The sequence below is a fragment of the Mauremys mutica genome, chromosome 24 (genome assembly GCF_020497125.1).
Source record: "Mauremys mutica isolate MM-2020 ecotype Southern chromosome 24, ASM2049712v1, whole genome shotgun sequence".
NCBI lineage: Eukaryota > Metazoa > Chordata > Testudines > Geoemydidae > Mauremys > Mauremys mutica.
In genome coordinates this window covers 16700718-16719982 of record NC_059095.1, presented here as the reverse complement: position 1 = coordinate 16719982, position 19265 = coordinate 16700718, and the positions used below count along the sequence as shown (strand labels likewise).

General features: G+C 55.2%; 1 protein-coding gene across 2 annotated transcripts; it reads right to left on the bottom strand.

Annotated features, from left to right (window-relative positions):
* Window positions 1-183: 183 nt before the first annotated feature.
* LOC123356066 (maestro heat-like repeat family member 5) lies at window positions 184-18533 on the bottom strand. 2 transcript variants are annotated; one of them, XM_044999035.1, is made up of 17 exons: window positions 18375-18533; window positions 16918-17276; window positions 15287-15402; window positions 13767-13916; window positions 11621-11775; window positions 9658-9784; window positions 8400-8590; window positions 7842-7979; window positions 7565-7682; window positions 6907-7050; window positions 6344-6520; window positions 5456-5611; window positions 4246-4368; window positions 3755-3857; window positions 2897-2971; window positions 1903-2056; window positions 184-672 (listed from the first exon to the last, which is right to left on the bottom strand). In XM_044999035.1, exons 1-16 carry the CDS (start codon window positions 18389-18391, stop codon window positions 1944-1946), a joined length of 2262 nt encoding a protein of 753 aa, XP_044854970.1. In that variant the 5' UTR covers window positions 18392-18533; the 3' UTR covers window positions 184-672; window positions 1903-1943. The 2 variants fall into 2 exon arrangements, with proteins under 2 accessions (XP_044854970.1, XP_044854971.1); XM_044999036.1 differs by having other exon boundaries at window positions 8400-8518.
* Window positions 18534-19265: the final 732 nt, after the last annotated feature.

The window sequence follows — 19265 nt, the reverse complement described above, 5'->3', positions numbered from 1 at the left end:
AGACCAGAGTCCGTGCGGCCGCTCTCTCCGGCTGTGCAGTCTAGTGGCACATTGGGGAGGTGGGCTGCCACCCAAGGATGGATGGTGGCCAGGGTAGGGGGACCCGGACCCTTGTTACTCTTCCCCGGGTCCTAGCCCAGGGCCTTGTCCATGGCCAGTGTGTTTGGCACTGAGTCAGTGGGGATCCAGCCAGAACATCTGACGTCAGCATGACGGTGGCTAGTTCTCCCAGGTTACTTCCTACGAGATGTCTCTAGGCCATGGGCTGGGGGTCTCTGGGCTCCCGGCGTGGGAATCTCCCAGAGACTCCGAGCTCCCTTGCACGTCTGCAGGCACCTGGGGATGGGGTTGGGTCTCAGCACCTCGGGGCTCTGCAGTCAGGGGCTTCAGCTGCTTCTGGACTGGAGCCTACAATGTGCATCCTCCATTTTCGGCATCTGCCTAGACTGAGCTGAGCTGCTCCCTGTCACACTGGTGCTCCAGTTGTAGCATGTCCGGCAGGGTTGGGGAGGGGCTTGGCTTCCACCGCCTAGACTGTGAGGTTATGTGTGCCTGGTGCACCCCGGCACATCCTGCTCTGCCTCTTCTCTCTCCTCCTTCCCATGCAACAGCTGCTTTGGCGTCTCCCAAGAGATGTGATCAGTGGTGGGCTCAGTTGGCTCCTGTTAGCCTCTAGATGTTTGTAAGAGGGAGAAATGGCAGGAACACAAATCAGAAGAACAAAACCTTCAAGCAGGGTAGTTTTCCACAGCACAAAACCACCGCACTTTGCTAACGCTCCTTTGTAACTTCCCTGAGAGCTGGCATTGCGTAAAGAGAGCACCCAACCTCCCACAACCTCCGCTACCCTGTGGGCTGGCAATGGATAAAGGGAGTCTGGGAGACTTTCTCCTCTCTCCGCCTGGCTCTGATGACTGAGGGAATCGCATGCGAGAAGCTCTGTGAATGTAGGGCTCTGTGCAGTGGGGAGAGATGTCAGACATGGAGCCCAAAGGTGGGGTTGTCCTGACTCTGCAGTAACTTCATTACAGTGAGAGAGATTTCAGAGCTCAGCTACAGGGTTCTGCCCTGTAACCGTGTGTGGGGCTGAGGCAGAAGTGGGGCAGTGATGGACTCATGAAAGGAGTAGGGCTAAGGGGGGGCCCCGTGGTACAGCCGCTAAAGCCCCTGTGTGCTGCGTTCCAGCCAGGCCGGCTCTGCCTGGCTAGGGTGGGGCGAGGCGGCTCCGCGTGCTGCCGTTCCTCTCCCCCCCGCAGCCGCAACACCGCAATGAGCACCACGCTGGGAACCTCTGTCCGGGGAGGTAGCTCAGTGGTTTGAGCATTGGCCTGATAAACCCAGGGTTGAGAGTTCAACCCCTGAGGGGGCCATTTGGGGATTTAGTTGGGGATCGGTCCTGTGTTGAGGAGGGGGTTGGACTAGATGACCTCCTGAGGTCCCTTCCAACCCTGCTAGTGACAGTCTATGAGCTGCTCTTGCCTGTAGGCTCCGCCCCCTACAGCTCCTGTTGGCTGCGAATCGTTAATCCCGCCCTGGCCCTGCCCCTAGCTGCTCCTCACTCTGGCTCCAACCCTTGGCTCTCCTCGGCTCGACCACCACCACCCTGCCCACTAGGCCCCACCACCTCTGCTCCAGCCACTGGGCCCAACCGTCCATGCTCTGGTGTCCAACACCAGCGATATGTAGGAGTCGTTCACCTCACTGCTTTCCATGCGCATGGCCCTGACTTTGTCAGCTCTGTGTTTCATCTGCCATTGTGCTGCGCAGTCGCATGGCTTTATTAGATCCCTTTCCACTTCTTCAAAGTCTTCTCTACGCCTCACTGACCTACACAATTTTCTGTCATCTGCCAGTATCCACCTCGTTGTTCAGTCCCTGTTCCAAAGACGCTGTTGTACGTACCATAGCAGGACAAAGAGGTCTTCTGTGTCGGTCCCGGTTCCCTAGTCGAATGCGGAACCCGACATGAGATTTCCAAGCTTCTGCAGCCATTTGTAATATCTATTGAGGATGTGCCCTGTGGTCCTGTCACATGTCAAAGGCACTTCCTGAAAAGCTGAAACAAAGAGGAAACGGGTTGAAAGCCCCATGGTGCTGATGTGACTGGTGCCTAGGAAACCTCCCCTTCAGATGGCCATTGCCACATGCTATTAGCTACCCAAGAGTCTGCGGGCAAGAAACAGCAACTCAGCTACTCCCAAAATAGCCCTGGACAGAGAGGAGACCCCATTCTGTGCGTAACTTCCCCCTCCCCCAGCATACACACATCCACACGCTAAAACACAGGCAGGTGGGGGCAACTCTGCTTGGGATGGAACAGAAAAGTGACAGCAGCAGAGGTGTTAAATGATCCAACATTTACGCACAGATCTGCAGAGAGATTTAGACTCCTAATGTCTACTGAAATCCTGTGTGGCCCTGTGCCTTCATTCCTTAAGAGGTCACAGGGAAAGATGTTTCCAATGGGCACTCAGGGGATTTCCTGTGAGTTGATAACCAAGTTCTGAGTGGTTCCCTGGCCTGAAATCTCTCCATTACAGGGAGGGCAAGTGATGAATCTTTCCCTACAGAGGGTAATTGTCATCCTCATCATTGCCCTTAATAATAACAACAGCCCTTTTCAATTCTGTCAGGCCTTCCTTTAGAGACGTTCTGACCTCTAAGAAGACAGTCTCCCCAAACAGCTCTAAGGCTATGTCTATTCTAGGAGCTAGGGATGGAATTCCCCTGCTCCCGTACACATATTGTGGCACCTCGATCAAAGCTCGCGTGACCATCCTTCTTCCTTAAACACTGTCCTTAGACAGAGAGGGACACATTCCAACCTGTGTTCAGGCCCTGTGCTGCACCCCTGTACTTCCCACAGAGGCACAAACACACAGAGGTATTTCCTTACCTTCATACAGGCGGGAGATGCCATCTTCAGTCACTGTTTCAGACAACAAGTCACAGTAATGGTGGATAGTATTTCCTAGACAGACAATGAATCTCATTACTTTTCAAATCCTTTGCTGAAAACTGCGAAAGATGCAGCCATTCTCCCAAGACAGCCCTTGGGAAATTAAATACATTCCTTACACCTGTTCCCAAAGCACATTAGATAAAGCATCAGAAGCCTAGAAGTCACTGAGAGACTGATTTCCAAAGGAGATTGAATTCACATCATGCTGGTTTCCCCTAGGCGCAGCCAAAGAGTTGTTGTGGGCAGGGGAAGTTGGTGCGGTCAATAGAGCTAAGTTGCTCCCTTCATCTTGGAAGACATGTTAATTTTTTCTCTCTCTCTATCACACACACACACATACACCCACACACACAGAGGGCCGGCTTTAGGCAGTGCGGGGCCCAATTCAAACAGTTTCGACGGGGCCCCGGCAAGGATGACAAAACAACAACAACAACAACCACATATATAAAAAAACACGTGGGGCTTGTACTCACCGGGTGGCGCTCTGGGTCTTTGGCAGCACTTCGGCGGTGAGTCCTTCACTTGCTCCAGGTCTTCGGCGGCACTGAAGGACCCACTGCCGAAGTGCCGCCGAAGACCCAGAGCGCCGCTAGGTGAGTAAAAATTAAAAAGACGCCTCTAGCCAGGGAAGGGATCCTCACTGGGTGCAGGGCCCTCTTAGGCGCCCCCCCCCCACACACACACTTACTTTCAGGATTCTGGGGCTGTCGGAGGGAACAGAGCAGCAGTCTAGAAAAGGGCTTTGAAGGAAGCAGTTCAAGAAAGCTCGAGTGAAGTTGCTCTGCTTACCAATGAACAGGGCTGCAGAATGTCTGATTGTTGTCTGTGAGCTTTCCAGGTACTCTAAGGCCTGGAACAGGAATTTGGGGATGTGGCTCTTGTTGTTCTGCATCTAGGAAGAAAGGAGGAAGAAACGCACAATATACAAATGACATGTTCTTCCCACAGCGACTAGTCCAGGGAAGCCAAAGCATAGAGCCAGGTCATGGCAACAGCCAGTATGAGCCCATGCGCCACAGCAGCACCTCTCTGGAGTTACTATTGTGTTCTCCAGAACCTCAGCTTTCATTTTCAAAGACAAACGTTTGCAGGTCTGACAGTTGAGGAGAAAATTTTCAAAAATATGAAGGGATTGTAACTCCTGCAGAAACGAACCAGGAGAGAGCCTGGAATACAGTCCTGCCACCCGACGGAAGCAGATGGGTACTCAGGGTGTGGGGTTAGAAAGGTGTCCCTCAAGTCCCCATTCACCACTCTCAAGGCAAAGGGAATTGACCTACCAAGCACTTCCAGGCACACTTCATGAGCTGTGTGGAGCCATCCCAGGCCATGCTGCGGAACAGCATCTTCAAATGAGCCCACCTGAGAAACACTGCGCAGCGGAAGAGCGTCAGTTTGCATCTCTGCAAGAGAAGGTGAGACCAAGAGGGTTCTCACTGAGAGAGGGACAGTCTGGGGGACATGGAGCCTTCCCCGTCCCTTGTTCTCCTGCTTTTCCTGCTAGTGGAGGAGATTCCTGTCATTTGTTGTACACAGGAGTGTGCTCAGGAGAGGGAATTGGCTGGAGCGAGCCAGAGCCGTCCTGTCTTTGGATGGTTTGGAGTGGTTGACCAGGGCCCTGCGCTTTGGGGGGCCCCGCACTTCAGGGGGATGCAGGACGTGGGCCATGCAGGGGCCAGGAGCAGGACTCCCGGTCCCACTATGCTATGCCCCACCTCGCCAGCTCCCAGCGTCGTTCGGGAAATGAGGGGGTGGGGGTTTGGGGGGAGGGGAGGAATAGGGATGGGGCAGGGGGCGGAGCAGGGGTGAGAAGAGGTGGGGTGGCACTTGGGGGAAGGGATGGAGTGGGGCTGGGGCTTAGGACAGAGTAGGGGGTGTTGTCCCAGGCCCTGCGCCCCTCTATGGACGGCCCTGGAAAGATTCATAAGAGATCTCCACAGCTCAGTCCTTAGGCGCAAAGAGACTGCATGAGAGCGTGAGTCAGCTCTGGGATCCCAAAGAGTCAGACCAAAGGGGCCCCAGATCAGGCTTCCCTCCACATCCCAGCTGGCCCAACGAAAGAGGGCAACGTCCGGTGAATTCTGGGAAGCTGGGACCTGGAGAAGTTCTCTCAGGAGCTCCAGGGAAGAAGTCAGGGCAGCTGCACCCACTTTCCAGAAGGCTGTGGGCAGATATCAGCTCCCTGAACTGAAGGGGCACTTACAGATCTGTGCTCCCTTTTCTCTTGCTGCCTCTTGTTGTGAACCTTTGGATGCAGCAGCCCAAAGGCCTGAGGCCTGTCTTTGCAGGAGAGGGTCAGGGCTCTTTCCCAGAAAATGGCTTTTCTTCCCAATTGTGCTGTGAGAATGGATGAGGCACTGGGCTCCAGCATGGAGTGAAGCAGGGAGGAGAAGACTCTGCTTGGGCAAGGGGCTCTGGCCATTAATGGAGTGGGGACCCCAGGGGATTCTGGCTCTTTGCTCTTAAGGAAATAATGACCGTGGCACTTACCAGTGTCACACTCTCATCCCGGTCTTCAAGGTGCAGCAGGAGCGGGAGCAAGCAGTGGATCATTTTCTGCTGCACGATGGGTTTGTCTGGGTCCTTCACGCTGCTCACCACGTTGCCAAGCAGTAAAATGGCAGCGGAGCGCACACTGCCCCTCTCCTGGCAATGACACACAGGGAGTGGGGAAGCCTGGTTAAAGCCAGGCAGGATCAGAGCATAACGCAACAGAGTCATAATCCGCACGCTGCTCTGGATCCCCTGTGATAACTGACTTGGGTCGCGGGAGCTGTGAGGCCACCAGGCCAGCGCCATAGACATCTTGTGCAGAACAGGGCCTGAGACGCTGTGCAGGGCTGTGCAGCCCCATGGTGTCCTAGACGCAATGTTTGTCTGGAGAGCACAGAATCCTAGACCCCTAGAAGATGAGGGGAAAGGGAGGGAAGGCTGCTGGAGACCGGTCTGGGGAAGGGGAGGAGCAGCTGCTGGAGCCTTTCAGGGAGGTGCTGCTACAAAACACAGCAGTTCTTTTGCTCCTCGGTGCCCCTGAGAGCCCGGCCATTCCCGACCCACTTCTTTCCTGCTGGGAATCTCCACCTCTTTGGGGGCCGGTGTTCTCCAGACAGCTGGTCGCCTGCCCAGAGCCAGGCTCCTCTCCCCCAGGCCAGGCTGCAGCAGGGGCTGGGAGCATGGCGCTGAGGCTGAGGTGTGCGGAGAAGAGCTCTGACAGGGAGGTGGCTGAGCAGGAGATTCCCCACCCATGGCAGGGGCATCCCTTGGAGGCTCCATGGCAGGGCTGAGGGGTGGGAGACAAGGGGATGGGGAGAGAGAGACAAGGGCACCAGAGACAGGTGGAGGAGGGGAATGGGGTTCTCCTGTGTTTCCCAGCCTTACGTCATCAATGAAGGGGCGAAGGCTGACTGCAATGTCCTGGGAGATGGATCCAAGCCCCTCCCCATTCAGGAGGTAGATGATGTGTCCAGCTTGATGCATGGCCCCCATGACACGCACTCCGTCCTTGTCACAGAACATGTCCATGATCGCTGGCAGCTGGGCCCGTAACGATTGCACCTGCAGCAATGGAGAAGGCAGCTCATTACTATCCTGGATGACAGCCTGGGGCATATGCTGGCCCATCCCACTCCCACCTATGAGAGACCACGGCTGGCACAGCCACCCAACGGGGCACAAAGTCATTCTCCTGTCACTCTCTGCCAGCTGCTCACTGTAACCTTTGTCTTTGCTCACCCGCCTCCCCCATTGCATTACATCTGCAATCAGGGGTCAGCTCACGGGAGCAGGGACCACGTCGTGCCTTGATTTGCTCAGTAAAGCACCTCCAACATTTGAGTGCTGTGCGTTAAACAACAAGGCTTGTGTGGGGACCTCGCTCTCATTGCTGAGCTATTTGATAGACATCGGCTTCCTCGGTCCCCCGGGCAATCCATACCCCTCACCTTTTTTGGCTGGAGCACAATACTGCCAAGGCCTCGCAGACTGAGCCGACGTACAATGGGATTTTTATCTTGGGTCCATTCCATGAGCTGCGCCTGGAGCTCTGATTTTGTCATTATTGTCTCAATGGAAGGACTCTGGAGAAACTGGAAAGAGCCAAATCAACATCGGGTTGAGGAGCAGAGGTCTTCCTGTGGGGTCTGTTCCCTGGACACTCATCTTTACCAAAAGGCCACTTACTCCCATACAACGTCTCCGGTGTGTAGGGAGCCAGTTGCTGCTCTTTCAGTTGGTTCATTCCCAGAACTTAGACTAATGCACAAGTCACAAATAAACCCCCAGGGAAAGGGGAATCTCCAGGCCCCACTGAGTGCCATGGAGCGACCCCTGGGGCAGAAGAAAAGCAGAACCCCAGGAAAAGGTGAGGAGAGAAGCATGGCCTTGGGGCACCGGAGAACCATCTCCTCTTGTCACATGATCCCACCTAGGCACATCCAGCCAGGAGCGATCTCACCCTGTCTCTCCCTCCCCCTCTGTGCCATGCCCCACCACCATCCATGTGCGGAGAGGAGCTAGCTGGCTGGAAGGCTGCTGAGCTGCTGACAATGTGCCCAGAGCTTACTGGCCTGAGCTGCTCTCCTGTCAACTAATGAATCTCACCTCAGTGCAGAAAGTCATGGCAATATTTCTCTGCTCCTCCTCCTTCTCCCTTTGGACAATGGTGACGGCTTCTCTGAAGACGGCAGGGAGCTGAGGGTTCTCAAACTCTATCATGGCTCTGGAACATGGAGCAGAAAGTCCCTTGTGGTTATCAAGGGGGAGAGAGAGTTCCTCTCTAGTTGCTGGGCTGAGATGGCAGCCTGGAACAGAGGAACATTTCACACGGAAATCCCATTCCCAAGAGAGACCCACTGAAGAGGAACCTTTGGGCTCCTACCTTGCAATCAGGCCAACACCCTGCGAATAGTAATATCGTGAAGATATCATGTCCCAACCCTGCTGAAATTGGATGCTGGCAAATTCCTTCCAGTATCCGGGCATGGAAAAAAGAGTCTTCACAGCCTCCACCGACGTGCTAAAGACAAAAAATACCAGTGTCAGGCAATGCGATCAACCCCAAGCATGGCAAAGCTGCACACGCCCTGGCACACACAGCATGGACAGCAGGAGCTAGCCTCCCCGAGGATAGATCCAGTGTGATATCATGGTGCTTCCCTGCCCAATGGGCCCTGTCAACACTGCAGTTTCATTGAGTTTGTAACCAGTTAGTGACACTGTAGCTTCTGAAGATGGTTGGTGTCATCACTCAATGCGGTTGAATACTTGATTCTTTACTGTGACAGGTAACAGGACTCAAGCGGGCATGTGGGGCCAGATCCTTAGTTGGTGTAAGCGAGCCTGGGCTAACTATAGCACCCGAACAAATGATGGCCATGAACAGCCCACATGTGATTAGCAGAACAAATCTGTTCTTCCTTTTCCTTTCAGTCATTACCTTAGGGGGTTGAGGCAGCTGGATCCCTCCTCGGGGCTGGATGTCATGCTGGCCATGTAGGTCCCTGGCAAGTGCAGATCCATCACATACTGCACTTGCCTGATGCAGAGGATGAGCATCTGGGGATACATTTCCAGGATGGCTTCTCGGTATCTCCATAGGAAAAGGACCTCGTAAATGGTCCTCATTGCCTGGAGGGGGGAAAGAATTTCACTCCACTATCCCAATCTGCCACCTGCCCCCATTGCCACTCGCTATTGTCCTTTTCTCGGGTCTCATTCCCTCCCCAGCCTATTACAAAAGAGGATTGGCTCCTGAGAGGGGAGGAGACATTTGGAGGGTCCTGAACCTTCCCCCATTCCTGGAACGGAAGCAGGATGGAGCCCTACGGAACGGTCAGAAGAGTCTGGATGATGTTATTCCCCATTATTTCGCTTAATGGTGCAGACTCTGTGCTTTGGCTTTCCAGCCGTGACTGGACGGGCTGAAACCATCCTGAGGAGATCTGTTCTCATAGCCCCAGTGTTTCTGGCCCAGTCAAAAGTACCGGACATCTCATGATCCCGTGCTGGGAAGATTTCTAGTCACAATTTAGAGAGCCAGAAACCTGGATACTTCCAAGAGACACCCGAACTGCACCTGCTCACTAAAGGGCCACCTAGAGCAGCAGACAACAGAGCCAGGGTACCAGCAGATAAACCACTTCAGATCGGTAACTTTTCCTGGGCGAAGCTTTATTCACACCTCTTTGGTTTGCTAGGAGGTGGCCAGGACACACCAAGGCCTGGTCTGCATTACAGAGTTATGTCAACGCAAGGCCCCTCACCCAGCATCACCCTAACTATGGAATTTCCTTCCCATCGGCAGAACTGCCCCTTGGTGCCAAAGTCATAACTCCACCTCCACAAGTGGCAGAGAGTCCAGGTCAATGCAGTTACGTCGATTCCGTGTCAGTGTAGACACAACGTCGCGTACGTCAACTGGCTTTCAGGAGCCTTCCCACAATGCCCCACCCTGTCCGTACAATCGAGACGAGCGCTTCTGGTGAGGACATGCACTGCCGACACAAGCAGCAAAGTGCAGACACACACAAGGGATGGAATTGCTGTGGCGGCTGTATGCCGAGGTAACGCAGGTCGGCTTCATTGTGTAGTGGAGCCGTGGCATGAAGCTAAGAAGGGGTGAAGCTCCCACACACAGATGCACCATCCTCCCCGCGGTGGCAGGTTCTCAAAGTGACATCTCAAATCTCACTTACAGCCAGGGACACATTGCCGCTCTTCTCCTCCCGGCGTCTCTGCTGGAGCTTGTCCAGCAGCTGCTGCAGCACCTCCCTGGGGAGCCGTGGTTCTTCCCCCAAGGCCTTCCACAGCTCAATGGCACATCTGCAGATTCAGAAAGAGAAGTCAGACCTTCCCTGCTTGGCCACCTCTTGCCCTCCCCAGGGAGAGGCTTGGAAAGCGGGCAGGAAAGGCGTCTGTGAGAGGAGACACTGATTGGTGCAGGGAGGCTGAGGCAGGGCAAGTCCTGTCAGAGAAGGTTGTATTTATTCCTTTCCCCTAATGGGTTATTGTTCCTGAAGCTAGCACCGCTGTTTCCAGGACAGTGACCATGATCTGACCACAGAGTGACCAGCACAGTGTGACCACCAGACTGTGCAACATTCTGCTCTGTTACGCTAGGGTCAGTCCCGAGGAACTTGCCTGACCTCACTGGAGTTACTCTGGCTATTTGGGGGTGTAACTGAGACCCAGCATTTGGCCAAGTGTCTCTTAGCAGCTGAATCCTACTGCAGTGTGGTGGACGGGGTCAGACACTGAATGAGAACATGCCCTGATAGGAGAGGGTTCAGGAGCTTGGAAGGGGAGATTGTACTGCCCAGTGTGACAGAGCTGGAATGAAACTAGTACTGAAATCCCCCTCCTCTCTTCTCTCCATTCTTGCTGATCTAAGCACTGCTGGTCCCCCCAGGCATCCGCACAGGAAGACTGCAGATGGATCCAAAAGGCTTCCAGTCATTTGACTTCCAAGTTTGGTGAGGCAGGTCGGACATGGTGGTCCAGCCCTGGAGACACTGAGAACTAGGTTGGACAAATCAAGAGCAAATGGCCTGGATTTAAGGTCCTCAGGAAGCTTGACTGAAATTCTGTGCCAACGCTGCCACCGAGTTTCTATAGCTTCTGAGCACAGACCCTGGAAAGCACTGGGGCTGCTTCAAGGAATTCAAACCTGAAAGGTTTACAAATCAAACACTCAAATCAATATGAAAACCAACACTGTATTCCTCTGGTAACTGAACTGGGTAAGAAATTCAGTGTCTTTCATGCTGCTCTTCAATTCTCTCTCCCATGTGACACAGATTTGTCTATGGTCAGTGCAGAACTGCATTGCAGAGGATGCGGAGGAAGGCCGGAGTTTTGACCTCTGGCGAGGGTCCAGTTGGGTTTCACGGCCCCTAGGCGCATGGGGACTGTGTTATAAACACCTCAGCTGGATGACTCTGCAAAGTGATTGGCAATAACCAGCAGGACTCAGAGTTAACAATATACTGAGATGAAAAGAGGCACTCACCCCTCTCAGAGCTGTTATTGCCGGCTGTCTGCAGACTCAGGCAGGCTGCACGGCATTTACACTCTGGTCATGTGTGGCTCATTTATTTATTTAGTTAGTTTGCAACAATTAGGTCTGGAACTTTCTGTTTTAAGAGATTTACCTCTGCTGTGCAGCTCCATAAGGATGAGTGTGTTTTTTTCACCACTTCCTCAGCCATGGAATAACTAGAGATCTGACTACAGGTAACAATCCTGCACTGGTCCCCAGGGGACAGACAGATGAACCTCATGGGCCTTTTCCATCTCTGCCTTCTCTCACACAATAGGGAGCAACCAGACCTCATGACCCAGGGATGTGGAGTGAGCCCCAAAGTCATTTATTGGCCCTGACCTGGATGGGAGAGGAAGTGGGGTGACCCATAGAAATCAGGACAGTGCTGGAATTCTCCAGAAAACTGGCAAGTCTCCATCCTGGGGAATGCAGGAGGAGGGTTGGCTCCTCAGTGGTTGGGCCTGGGTATCTCCTGTTGGTGAGCCTGGACAGCTCTCTGCACAGCAGGAAACTCCCTCCAGCTGCGTGAGCCCAACGGACCCTTCCCGGACTGTGGCCTGTCAATAGGAGCAGGAAGAGAAATAATGGCCTGAGGTGATAACAGAGCAGCTCCCTACCTGTCCGAGGACAGCGTGTGTGCCACACAGCTCAGAACCACGTCCTGGGGGTGGGAACGAGCCAGCAAGGCTGTGGCCCTCAGCGCTGCTTTTCTGGCTCTGGGATGACAGACGTTGTCCAGCCAGATTAAGATACGTCCCACGACGTCTCCAACCTGGAAGAATGCCAGAAAGTTGAGGGATGGATTTATCCATGAGTGGCCTTCTCCCAGGTAACCCCTCCTGGCAGCCCTGCAAGCCGCCTCTCACCTCAGTTGCCCATCTTGGCTCCTCCATAATCTGAAGAAAGAGGGTTTGACAAGTCCAGGAACCCCAGCCTTCCTGAGGTCTGGTTTAGCACCTTAAAGCTCAGAAACACACACAAAAGCCTTCTCCAAAACCTTACTGTGGGCACAGCCCAAACTCCCCTGATGTCCCAGGGCCTTCCCTGCCTTAGCAAACTGCTCTCAGCCCTGCTCTCAAGGGCTTCCCTGCAGGAGCCTTTCCTCCATCTCTGCAACTTCCTGCTGATCTCTCTAGCACAATCAGTTCCTCCAGGCCCGTGCTTCTCAAGCCAGTTTCCATTGTGGGCCCCATATGTGTTGTGTGGGGCACGTCCAATACCACCTGTTTGGCCCTGAGGATGTCCCAGGTAGAGAAGCGCTGCTCCAGACCCAGCTGGTTCCACTGATGTACCCCAGAGCCCATCCCAGAGATGGCAGGCAGGGCTAGTTGGACGGGGCTAGCCAGCTCCAGGCCCCAGCCCTAAGGAGAACCTCTGCACTGCGGGATTTTAAAACCTGCCGTAACCAATCTCAAAGCCGGGTCTCTAACCTCGGGCTCAGGCTATGGCACTGGGAACAGCAGTGCAGACCTGGAGACTTGGGCTGGAGCCCAGGCTCTGAAGCCCCCTCCTCCCCAGGCTTCAGAGCTCAAGTTCCAGCCCAAGCCCAGAAGAGGCTGCGTTGCCGTTTGGCCCCACAGTGCCAGCCCTGGGAGCCCACGTCCGTAGGGCCAGGCTTTCCGGCTCCTGCTGCAGAGTTTGCAGCACAAGGTGGACAGACCCGAAAGGGACAAGCCGCCCCCTCGGGCTCTTCCATGAGGAACTGGTCATTGCTCTTTCCTCTCGCCAACAAGGAGCAGGAGCTACAACCCGGGTGGCTGGATTCTGTTGCCCTGTTCTGCTAGCAGGAGTTAGAGCCCTGCACGAATCAATCTGCTGATTGGGGGCCATTTGTTAACTTTCCCCTCGGACCTGCTGGAAACAGGGAACTCGGTCAGAGACAGGGACGACCTGCAGGAAACCCCAGGAACAGGCAGGTTTGGGGAGGAAGCTCAGGCTGAGGATTCTGTTCGTTTATTAGTTTCTGAGTTTCCAGGAAAGCCAAAGCCCAAGAAGGGAATAAGTCTGCACTTGGGCGCCATGGGCAGGCGGTATCTGGGGAAGGGCAGGAATGTCACCTATTTCCAGGCCGAGCGATTGAAGGCAACGTTTAAAGGACTGTAGGGAATGTGAACCCTGATTCCTTTCTCAATAACCCCACCTGCGCAGGCTTGGGCAAATCAAGGAGCTCTCTGGGCTTCAGTTTCCCCAGGTGTCAAACGGGTTGAATTCCTACCTCCCAGGAGGGTGGTGGAGCTTCATTAATCGGGGGAATAATGACTCTGAGAGCCTCCTACCCAGGGGATGTAGGAATGAAGTCTGCCAGAAACCTCCCTAGGCCAGTCTAATTCACGGGGGAGGCACTCAGATCCTGTGGGGATGGGCAACAGGATCAGAGCTAGGGAGAGAGAGAGAGAAAAGTGCAAAGCCAAATTCCTCCTGATCCCTCAGCTGGAAAAACAAGGCCCCGCAGCATGTCTGAGGAAACCAGTGTGGAGGCCCATGGGCAGACTAGGTAAGTGCTGCGCTGCCAGGGCCGGGGCTATCGCTCCCCTTCAGTGGGGCTGGGCTGTCCTCAGGGACGTGTCAGAGCTCCAGCGGGCAGAGAACACGCTAAACACCGGACGCCGCAGATCCCCGCGGCCAAGCGATGAAGGGAAAGGGGCTCAGCCAACCTTCACAGCACCATGCCCGTGTGTCCCAGGAACGGTTTCCTAGGAGAGGAAATTCTCCCCTCCCCCTCTCTGCGCAGCATCCCCCTGCCCCACGGCGGGAGTCTCTTACTCTCTCCATCTTGTCTCCGTGTAGAGATACGATGGTCCTCAGCTCTTCCTCGGCGGCTTGAAATCGCTCCAGGGTGGGTGTCGTCAGACCCTTCACAGCTCTCATCAGCAGGGCTTGGAGCTGGGCTGAGGGAAGCTGCTCCCCGGGGGTCTGCAATGAACAGGGACAGAGCCTTTCGGGACTGAGTATTTCCATTGCTCAGCTGCCCTGGAACAGTCTGTCCCGGCGGGAGGCTGGCAGCGCCCAGTGAGCGTGGAGACTCCGGCTGAGCCCTTTTCTTGACAAACCTCCACAGGTGCCGAGGTTTCCTCGGTCTTTCATACGCTTCCCCCTCCCCCTCTGCCTGAGAAGAGATGGGAGCCTCTCAGCCGGTGCGGGGACCCCAAGGGCACCCCATTTCCTCCCTCTCTAGCCCCTCCCCCCAGGAAGCCCAGCTTTTGCTGAGAAAGCCTCATTGGCCTGCAAAGCCCAGTCAAGTTGCTTGTTGAGTGCAGCCGAGGGGTCACTGCAGAACCTGCCCCATGTCCCATCCCACCCCGAGCGCCTGAGCAGATTGGCTCAGCAACTCTAGCAGCCCACAGTGTCTGCGAGGAAAGGACTGAGAACAGGGCCCAAACGGAAATGCCTCTTCCTTCCCCACCCTGCAGCGTGTGGTGCTGCCACAAAACAGGCAGGAATCGCCGGCAGGACAGAAAGTAGCAAAACTTCGACTGAAGGAGCAAGTCTGCCTGGCTGAGGAGACTCCCAAACTGTGGGCCTCTGGGGCCAGCCCCCCGTGGGTCAGAACTCACTGGGCACAATGTTACTGCAGGGGGGCTGGTTCCAGGGTCACCTAAACCCAAGGCCTGGGGTGCTGGAGGCCTTTGCCCTGGTGTCTCAGGCACCTCCTGAGTGTTACTGCAGCTGGCCTGCGTGGCTGGATTAGCCCCGTCTGTCCTGGACGCCAGCAGCTGAGGATGCAGTAGAGCACACCAGAGCGACACACTCGCATAGATACTCCTGGCAGAGGGGATCCAACCTGGGACCTCGGGACCTGCAGGAGCCTCTCCCGCAGGAGCTAAAACCCAACTGGCTGTTAGCTAAGGCTCTAGAGCAGACTCCTTTGATCTCTGTCTCTAAGTGGTCCTGGTGCCGCTAGACGGGCCAGAACACCCCACCCAGCAGGTGTGTGGGTTACCCCTACAAGTGCAGGGAGGGGCCTGGTAGGATTTTCAGCAGTGCCTGTGTCCCATGGAGAGTGCATCAGAATCAGGCACCTGAGTCAGGCACTTCTGCGAATCCCACTAAGCACCTCTGAACTTCTTGAGGTGCCTGAACCCCTTTGTCAACCTGGGCCTCGTTCAAGCAACCCAGAGAAACTCGTAAAGACTGGCTGGAGTCGATCACACTTGAAGAGTGTTTCTTTTCAGCTCCCTGAGCAAGGGGCAGGTAGGTCTCCTGTCAGAGATCCCAGCTCCGGGAGATATTAATACACCCAGCAGGGGAGGCTTTCCAATAGCACAGTCACAAAGCGTCATTACCATGGTCATATGGGAGGTGCTTGGTAATGAGGGGGTGGGAGTGCGCTCTTCTTCCTGCTCTTCTGGGCTCCCTTCTTCCCACTTCCCCTGCGACTCCGACGCCTCCTTCTTCATCCCTGGAGCAGAAAGAAACATTCGTAACATTTCCCTTTTCCATGTAGTATCCCTGGTTTACAGAGGATGGAAGTCGGGCCCAGAGCCCTGAAGCCACTTGCCCAGGGTCAGACTGAAGGTTGTTGGCAGCTAAGCAGAGAACTCCGATCTCATGGCTCTTTGCTGGGGGCTTTTACCACACGAGGCTTCCTCGGACCTAGGGGCCTGTTTCTTTTCAATGGTGTATTCTAGTCTTCTCCCCTTGTACACCTTTCCTGTCAGTGATGGGCAACAGGCCTCATTTGCATTTAACCCCCCAAGAAGTAATGGCTCAGCTCTGCTACGGTTCCCAGCTGTGACCTGCTGAGACCTCTGGAGCATTTTACTGATGAAACGGACCCGATCCAGGAGAAAAGAAATGATTTCCTACAACGTCCAGCCTCTCTGTTCTCCTTACAGCCTGGATCAATGTTAGTACTCCCCACCCCACAGCGCCAGATCCCCAGAGGGGGGCGACCTGACACACTCAGCTCTCCCCACCTCAGCGATGGACCTTGGCCACCCTCGCCAAGAGGTTCTGGCACTAAATGGATTCCAGAGTCTGAGGTACCCATCAGGGCTGGCTCCAGGCACCAGCCGAGCAAGCTGGTGCTTGGGGCGGCAGATTCCAAGGGGCGGCAGTCCGTCCAATCCCATTTTCGGGGGGGGCTTTGCTGCTTCCGCCGCCTAGGCAGGTTTTTTTCTTTTTGGTTTGCTGCTCCGGCGGCCCTGTAGGGGGCGGCAGCGCAGAGGAGGGGAGCTGCTGGGAGCGGTGCCAGGTCTGCAGCAAGCCCGGCACGGCAGCCCGCCCACCGGAGCGGCGTGGAGCCCTCCCAGCAGGCGGCGCGAGCACCCCGCTTAAGGAAGCCCTGGCCGCCCCCCTTGTCTCCACCCCCCGCGCTAGCTGGAGTGTGCACTCCGCTGCCCGGGGGCTGCAGGGCTCGGAGTCCCCCTGCACCCGCGCTCCCCTCGCCCCGCAGGGATTTTTTTTCTTTTTGGTTTTTTCTTTTTTCTTCCCTTCGGTGCTCCGGCCGGCTGGGCGGTTTGTTTCACCCCCCCCCCCCCCCCCCGTCGCTCCGACCGGCAGGTTTGTTTCACGCCCCCCCCCCCTTGTCGCTCCGACCGGCAGGTTTGTTTCGCGCCCCCCCTTCGCTGCTCCAGCCAGCAGGTTTGATTCATCCCTCCCCCCGCCCCCTTCATCACTCCGACCGGCCGGCAGGTTTCCCGACCCCCCCTTTGATGCTCCGGCCGGCTGGCTGGCAGGTTGGTTTCCCCCCTTTGCTGTTTCCGCTGGCTGGCAGGTTTGTTCCCCCCACCCCATCGCCACTTCGGCCCCTGCACAATTTTTTTTTTTTTTGCTTGGGGTGGCAAAAAAGCCAGAGCCGGCCCTGGTACCCATCGCTGTCCCGTGAGAAGGCCCTGATGTGTAAGGCTTGTAGGGTGACTGGTGTGAGTATTCCTCACATGCTCCTCGCTAACCATGTGGATTGAATCCTCACCTGTAGGATCCAGTTCAACTTTCCCTGTATCCTCCTGCAGCTTCACCTCCTCTGACTCCACCTGGTTCTCAGCTGCTATCTTCTTCCGGGACAAGTGCCTCCACCTTCTTTGTGAGGAAATTGTTCTCTCCTCATCCCTGTCTGCCATCGAGGTGTCAGATTGGCTACAGACACAAAGTCTTTTCATGCCTGACAGGATGGACCATGAACATTTCCTTCTCTGGGGCTTCTCTGGCAAGGCTTGTTCTTGCTGGCTAATGTCAGAGCATGCCCCCATTGCTACAGGTTGGACAAGCACTTTGTGCACATGGATCTCTCTGTGCTCCCTAGAGGCGAGTCTTTGGAAAAAGGAACGAAGCCTGGAATAGAAAGAAGGAGGAAATGGGTTTTTCTGTCATTCTCTAAAGGAAGGGAATTAGTTTGCCCAGGATTCACAGATCCAGGAGACCGGTCTTTTGAAGCCATCTGCTCCTCTAATAGCCAGGACTGGTTCATACAACCGAGAACATAAGCAACCCAAGACTGCCCATCCTGGGTCCAACCAAAGGTCCATCTAGCCCAGTATCCTGTGTTCAGACTGTAGCCAGCGCCTCAGAGGGAATGAACAATACACCTACATTAGACAATCATTACATGAGACAAAAGGTTTCTATTCACAACGGGAAGGCAAGGAGTGCATTGGGGCAACTCCAGAGGAAATACTATTTATGGAGATATCAGTCTAAATTCTACACCAGTTTTGTTATCTTCCCTTTAGGTGATACCCTGGAAATTCACCCCCACTCGTCTGCTGCAAGATAAAACAGTGGAAATCTGCCTCCAGAGAAGGTGAAAGGCTGGTGCAGGAGGGAGCTGAAAGATTCCGACGTTCAAATCAAAACGGAACGTTGAGACCTGACTGTTGCAACCCTGGCCCCCACCAGTCCCTAGGACGCGGGTGGCCGACCTGAGCCTGAGAAGGAGCCAGAATTTACCAATGAACATTGCCAAAGGGCCACAGTAATATGTCAGCAGCTCTCATCCACTACCGCCCCAGCCCCCAGCCCCTCCTGCCCACCGGCAGCCCCCCCAATCAGCACCTCTCCCTCCCTCCCCACTCCTCCTGCCCGCCGCAATCAGCTGTTTCGCAGTGAGCAGGATGCTGTGGTGGGGAGGGGGGAGGATCGAGGGCATGGCAGGCTCGGGGGAAGGGGCAGGGGCCTTGGGGGAAGGGGTGGGGTGGTGGCAGGAGCTGGGGCAGAGCAGGGGGTTGAGCAGTGAGCACCCCACAGCATATTGGAAAGTTAGCATCTGTAGCTCCAGCCTCGGAGTCAGCTCCTATGCAAGGAGCCACATAGTAACCTCTGAAGAGCCGCATGCGGCTCCGGAGCCACAGGTTGGCCACCCCTGGGCTAGGAGAAGGAGGCACCAACCTGTCACGTGCGATCTAAGGAGCAGGAAAAGAATCTGGGAATTACCTTCTGTAAAAACTCATCTTCTTTCGAACACCTGTGGAAATAGCTGATTCAAGAAGTTGTTGAGAGATGGCTAGTACGCGTCTATCAGCAGCTCCTTGGGTCACCAGCCGTTGTCAACCAAGCCAGTTGGCAGACTGAAGGCAGGGCAAGAATGCTGAAGCAGAACATTCTTTGCAGTTGGGATATGTGACATCACAATAAATTTAACCATAAACAGCCCTGGACATGCACCCAGAGAGACACACACACAGAAAAGTTTGTAACATTAACAACACTGAGAGACTCACCAGAAATCTCTAGGAATTTTGATTTTGGGAAGGGGGATTATAGACTCCAATTGCACGGGTGCTCTGGGCGTGAAGCACCCACAAGGAAAAATTAGTGGGTGCTTAGCACCCACTGGCAGCCAAGCTCTGCCCTGCCTGCAGTGCATCTCGCATGCAAGTGGCCCCAGTGAGCAACTCCTCCTGCTCCCTCCCAGCACTTCCTGCCCACCACAAAACAGCTCTTTCATGGAATTCAGGATGCTCCAGGAGGGTCGGGGCGGAGGGGGACATGGCATACTTGGAGGAGGAGATGGGGAAGAGGCGGGGTGGGGGTTGTGGGAAGGGGTGGGATAGAAGTTGGGCGAGGGTGGAAAAGGGTTAGGAAGAGAGGGGGCAGGGATTTAGAGAAAGGGGTTGATTTGGGGGTGCGGCAGGGCAGACCAGGGAAAAGGTGGGGCGGTGCTTTGGGGAAGAGGTGGAGTGGGGGAGGGGCCTGGGGCAGAGCAGAGTTGAGCACCAATGGCCAGAGGGGAAGTTGGTGCCTACTGAGGGGATGGACAAAGGACTGATAGACGGGATCTCAGGAGGTCATCCAGTCCAACCCCCTGCTCATGGCAGGACCAAA

Bases quoted from the DNA above. Each gene is read 5' to 3' on its own strand.
- LOC123356066 (XM_044999035.1), bottom strand. The intron at 7,051-7,564 runs GTGAGATTCATT...GGCTCTTTCCAG, and splicing joins CCATGACTTTCTGCACTGAG to TTTCTCCAGAGTCCTTCCAT. The intron at 2,972-3,754 runs GTAAGCAGAGCA...TTGTCTGTCTAG, and splicing joins TTCTGCAGCCCTGTTCATTG to GAAATACTATCCACCATTAC.